The following is a 6,000-nucleotide window of genomic DNA, read 5'->3' as shown; positions in this document are numbered from 1 at the left end:
ATATATATATATAAATATATTATTATATTTATTTAAAAATATATTATTATATATTATTATATTTATTTGAAGGGCACAAATACACGAGGCTAAAAGCAGCAACTAAATTGATGAGAGGTTAATGAAGACAACTTGAACTGTAATAATGACACCAAAATCCGAGAGGCCATGTATTTATGTGACCTTTCCTGTCAAAGTAATTTTTGTAAAATCTCCTCTGTCAATTCAAGAAAGAAAGCTGCGATTAATATGGTAATTAGAGTTCACATGGAGGGGTATAAACGTAAAGTGGATCACCTGTGACTGTGACATAAAACACATAACCCCAGCCGTCCGTCCCGGCTCTGCTGCTCTCTTCTTCAGAATCCTCAGACTTTCAAGTCTTTTGGTTAGTTGAGAGCAACCGGCGCCGCTCTCTCCGCCCCACTTTCTCTCTCAGTCTCTCTCTCTCTCTCTACTTACAGGCCCGGCTCACGTACCTCCTTGCCCTTAGTTTTCGCTTTGCCCGGACGTTGAACTATCACTACTCTGCTCTGAATACTTCTCGAACATGGCATCTCTGTAAAAGCTTATTCTTTTTTGGGTCTTTACAAAGTAAGATATTATATATATATTTCATTTATTTGTTGTTTGGCGTTCCCGCCTTGTTCTTATCTTTTGACGGCGAATGCTGCATGTGTGCGGATCATCGTGCCCTGTTTGTTTTGTATGGTTCAAAATTTTTTTTTTTTCCTTTTTTTGATCTGGGTTTTCTTTTCCGCTTGTGTTTTGTGGCGATTTTTTTCTGGCTAGCGAAAGAAATGGCTTTGGGGGTTTAAAGGGTGTTCATAAATTTAAAAATTGTGCAAGGCATATGTGGAGTTTTTTCTTTTTCATGATATGTTGATTTTTGGTTTGAAGGATTAAGGACGTTACCGTATTGAGAATATTTGGGCAATGTGCATATGGAACATTGTGTCATTCGATAAGTACTTTTGTTGGATAGAAATCTCAGCTGGGTTATGCTGGGATGCCTACTTTATTGTTGTTTAGTTTGATTCTTGTGCTTGTGGGCTAATGAAAAGGCAAGGGCAATTATGCTTTGGTTGTGGATGGTTGATTGTTTCTGCCTGGCCATTAATAGTATCAGAATGCACATTTCCTTGTTTGACGTGTTTGCTATATGGGTTCTGCTTTTAGGAGTGGGCAGGTGCCTGCAATTGGATTTTTTAACACACTTTCTTGGTTTAATATATCACGTGTAATCTTTTTGAAGGTTTTAGACACAGCTTTGATGAAAATAGGAGGGAAAAGAAGGTTCTCAAGTAAATGTGATACAGGTATGGCTGATACAAACCCCTTGAATAATCTAATTTTGAGATTTCATTGCTGTGTGGAGATACATAATTTGTTGGGCAGTTAGTCATTTCATGTAAGGTAAGTTTGGTAGGGTTGCCTAGTTTGATTTCCACCAATATCTTTAGTTATGTGAATTCCTGTTCTCTATTATTATTTTTTTTAATCTTTATGTTCATAAATGACTAGAGTCTATATTTTGCACAAGTTTGATATTTCTTGTTGTCCATCTTCAAAGTTGAGTCAAGCTTGCAGCTCAATTTGTCACATTCGCGTAAAAAAAAAAAAAAATTCTTGTGTACTAACTGGAGGTATTTTTGTCAACGCTATCGTGATTTGTGCCTTCCCTTAACTGTTACTGGGCTCATGTATCTGTTTTAAAATATTTTTGGATGGTTTAGATATTTTATATTGTTTCTAGTATGTACCAATAAGTTCGATTTGTTTGTTTCGTCGTCGCTGAAGAGTGTTGTTGTCTTTTTTTTTTTTTGTAGCAGTAACACACTTAAGGACATAATTAGACAAACTAACTTGAAAAACGTCATCTGCCTCTTGAATTTAATTTGGGATGTCAGATATTGTGTATATCATTAATAATCATTTCAGTTTGGAATTGTTGTGCTTTGCTTGTGTGAGATTACCACTTTACCTAAAAGCAAAAGCTCGTAGGTTTTGGGCCAACAATGTATACCAAGCTTGATCACTCCCCGCACATGCAGCCCAATAGCACATGGAGAGATAAACACACGATAAATAACACCCATTATAGGGAATACAATAATTTTTTTAAAACACCACAGAATAAATGCTGGCGACGAGACTAGAACCCAGGACCTTCTGATAACCAGCTCTAATACTACATTAGATTACAACTTTACCTAAAAACTTAAGCTTGTAAGTTATGGTCCAACAATGTATATCAAACTTTAACAATCTGTTTTGTTTATATTTTATTGTTAGGTGGTTTAGGCAGTCTTGCCATCCTACGAGCGGAAATTTGTTTATTTATAATATATATTATTATTTCTCTAGATAGCAAAGCGGGTGAAGGTGTTCGAGCTTTGTAGACTGTTGACCCAAGATTCATGGTGCGGCCTTCAGCAGACTACACCAGCTAAGCTAGCGTGCACCTTCTCCCGAACATTTCTTGCAGGTTAATGATTCATAAACATCTTGTTCCTGTTTTACTTCTTGAGTTGACTTGTTTCGCATCTTTATTACTTGATTCCCTTTTTTACAGGACAAATAAATTTATTTTTTAAATTTGAATTTATTTTTTGCAAAATTCATATAAATATATTTCAGTTGAACTTTCCAATTTTGTTTCATATATGTTTTAACTTTTAAAAATTTTCTGAGATTGCTGCGGTCTAAAAGTTTACTGTTTGAACTGCTCTGGTGCATTTGTACGGTGCATTCATGTTGACACTTAATTGCTTGAGGCAAGCCTTGTGGGTGTGTCTTGTTACGCTCTTGCATTCTTTTTCCCTAGACACGCTTTTCATAATATATATAAAGTTTTCTTGTAATTATCATATAGTTTATTGTTCAAACCGACGGCTTTGTGGCTGTCTATTTCTTGTTTAATGCTTTTTGCTATGTAGGTTGCTCTGCTTTTGCCTAAAGATTAAGGTTACAAAGCTTCCATGGACAATGACTTGTATAGAGAGCTGCAAGTGCCATGTGGGCTTCTGACTGGCATTAATTTTGATATTCTAAATGAGATAGATACGGTAAGTTCTATGAATCTTGAAAATCTATATCAGCAGTTGTGTAAAATATATTGGAAGAACGTTGATTCTAACGTGTTCTTGTGCTGCCTGATTGGGTACATCAGCGGTATCAACACTTATGCAAGTCATACGATGTTGATTGTGAGAAAATATAATTGTATGGAGATCTATATCCATGCTTACTGAAAATATATTGGAAGAATGTTGATTCTGCTGGTTTTATTAGTTTCAGTGCTGTATCATGTATTGATAGTTATGCAAATCATTGTATTTTGGTGGTGAAAAATCTAATTGTGCACAAGATGTTTGATGTTGATTCAATTAATTTTATTTGATGAACTCACCCACCTTTGATACTTTTATTTGCCAATATGATCTATAACTTTATAACTTGAATTTTTTTTTTGTTCCTTCCAGTTCTTGGCCCTTAATGTTCTTTGCTGTTAATGGCTTATGTTTATTTTGTTCTTGTTCTTCCTTAAATGTGAATTTGATTCTTTTTTTCAGCAGATTTGTATAAAAACACAATTATGAGATATCTCAGGAGCCCGTGTTTTATTTTTCTTGAAAAATGTTCTGTGTGTAATGTATTATCATTATTAAGCCCGCTGTAACTGCTACCAGCTTATCTCAGCATAAATGGTAGGTTGCACAGAAATTTCTACCCTCCTTTGTAAGGATCATCTTTGTCATGTTGCCAATTATCCAAATAATATCTTTTAATGACATTCTTTTGACCCTTCCTTTTACAGTCTTAAAGTTGCACTTTCCTTTTAGTGGGGTTGTTTTCTAGGAAACTACTTGTTGGTTTCCAACCCTCGCCTTTTCAATATTATATATTTCAATGTCGGTCATCATTTTTTCTGTTGGTTGCATGTGATTTTATTTATTTTGTAATTTTTTTTTTGGATTTCTAACACTTATCACATTAATGATAAAAACTATTATTTTCCTTATAACATTTATATTTATTGGTTGTTAGTCTGATTGGCCCATAATGGTGTCAGTTTGAAGCTGTAGAATATTTGATTATATAAATATGCCTGGCGACTTTTTTTGTTTTGGTGTTTGTATGTGTGTGTGTGTGCATGTGTATTTTTGGAGAGGGGTGCGAGCAGAGGTGGACAGCCCCTTTTTATACATTCTTAAGGTGCATTCCACGTTATTTCCTATGGATCTAGTTTTCCATTACACTATTTTATTGTATCAAGTCTTATTGACAAACATTTCATTTTTTGTGAATAACATCTATTAGGGGGACCTTTTGGATCTAAATAGATAAATCAATTGTATTGAAAGTGGTTAACCAATGCCTTCTTTAAAAAAAAGAAGAAGAAAGTGGTTAACCAATTAGTTTCTTCTAGCTGTGCCAAGTTCCCAAAAGAACCAATATAAGATGCAACATGTTCAGTATATGTCATGTGTAACTTGGTTTAAAATTTTGGTAAAATTTACGTAAGACATTAGTATATAAGATTTTGGAGCAAAAGCATGTGAATCCTTTAAGTTTTAACAAAATTTGCAATGCCATAAATGAATTCACGGATGTGGTATCTGTTTCACAATGTGTAACATTCAAAACAACCAAGACTGCTACACTGTAACAGTAGCTGTTACATGGACGGCGGCTGCTTTTCAAAGCTATGGTTGCAAATTGGGTGAACTTGGTGGATGGTTGACATTTTCTTTTTCAGCGTGTTTATTAAATTTTCCTGCAGTAGATTTCCTTATAATTGGTATTTTGATTTTCGATAGAAAAGGAAGAAGGATTTTTAAGGAGAAAGGATGTACTTAAAAAGGATATAATTAGTATTTTGTTAAGAATTAGTCCTAAAAATTTAATTCTTTAATAATTTATGGTTAGAGGCTTGGAGCTAAATCTTTAGTACAGATTGATCAAGTACTTTATTAAAACTTCTTATATTTTTGGATTTAGTACTCTTTACTAGCTAGAATTTACTTGCAGGATCAGAAAAGGGAACTTTCTCAAGATTTCTGTTATTTTTTTTTGTTTGCATTTGCTTAGAAGATGTGCTTGTAAATTCTATGTTTTGAATATTTTTTTTGTTTTTATTCTTTAGTTATATTTTTTTTCAACTCAATGCTGTAACATTAACTTTGTTCGAATTAAAACCTTCGATATTTTTGGGAAAATTTTTTTGAGCATGTACAGTAGTCTAATGCCTTGATTTAAAAGAGTTCTTTTATTCGTGGGACAGTGAGCATGCTGATTCCTTTGTCTTAATATTAATTTCCATGTGTCTTATAATTATTTTTTTTCCCCTGTATATTGCCCCACACCTACTTCTTGCAAATAGCGGAAAAAGTTTCATATAGCCGTCACAACTACTGGACTATGAGTCTTTGTGGTTGTTGAATGTTGATTATATGTTTTTTTTTGTTGAAACGATGGTGTCTGAGGCCCTTTGGACGTTTGACTAATCCACTGGGATAATGGACCCTTTGATTATATGTTATTTTCCTTAAAGTGTAGGTTATTTATTAGGGTTTCAAGATGGAGAATTTGAATAGATAAAGAATATATATGTGTGTTTGTGTGTGTGTATATACAAATTATGAAATTGAAAGATAATTTGTTAGAACATTGTGCAAAATGGCTGAAAAATATTTATATAGCCAACCACAACTAGTAGCACTTGAGGCTTGGGCGGCTATTGATTTTATGTTATTTTCCTTGAAGGTGTAGGTTATTTACTATGTTTTTGGTTATGGAGGATTTGATTAGAGAAACAATGTATATACACTGGAATATTAAGATATTATTGTCTGAACTTAAAAATCAATGTTTAACTACAAGTAGCTATAGGATAATAATTTATATTGGTTCACCTCAATTTTCTAGTAGAGGCTGCACTATGCATTCAATGAACATATTTGAAGTTGGTCCAAACTTTTAAGAGGTCTTTTTCTA

At 33.5% G+C, this 6,000-nt stretch overlaps 1 protein-coding gene across 5 annotated transcripts in view; it reads left to right on the top strand.

The window, feature by feature from the left end:
• The first annotated feature begins 340 nt into the window (after positions 1 to 340).
• Positions 341 to 6,000, top strand: part of LOC131164645 (DNA-directed RNA polymerase IV subunit 1) — a 108,487-nt gene continuing 102,827 nt past the window's right edge. For all 5 annotated transcript variants that reach the window (XR_009139304.1, XM_058121991.1, XM_058121993.1 and 2 more), the window contains exons 1-4: positions 341 to 594; positions 1,256 to 1,319; positions 2,368 to 2,488; positions 2,940 to 3,068. Coding sequence is in view for 4 of the 5 variants with exons in the window: in XM_058121991.1 (XP_057977974.1) it covers positions 2,982 to 3,068 (87 nt within the window). In the remaining variant the exon portion in view is untranslated. The remainder of the gene's footprint in view (positions 595 to 1,255; positions 1,320 to 2,367; positions 2,489 to 2,939; positions 3,069 to 6,000) is intronic.

Source organism: Malania oleifera, chromosome 9 (assembly GCF_029873635.1).
Source record: "Malania oleifera isolate guangnan ecotype guangnan chromosome 9, ASM2987363v1, whole genome shotgun sequence".
In the NCBI taxonomy this organism is placed as follows: domain Eukaryota; kingdom Viridiplantae; phylum Streptophyta; class Magnoliopsida; order Santalales; family Ximeniaceae; genus Malania; species Malania oleifera.
Note: the sequence above shows the minus strand (reverse complement) of the source record. Positions and strands in the feature narration are given on the sequence as shown.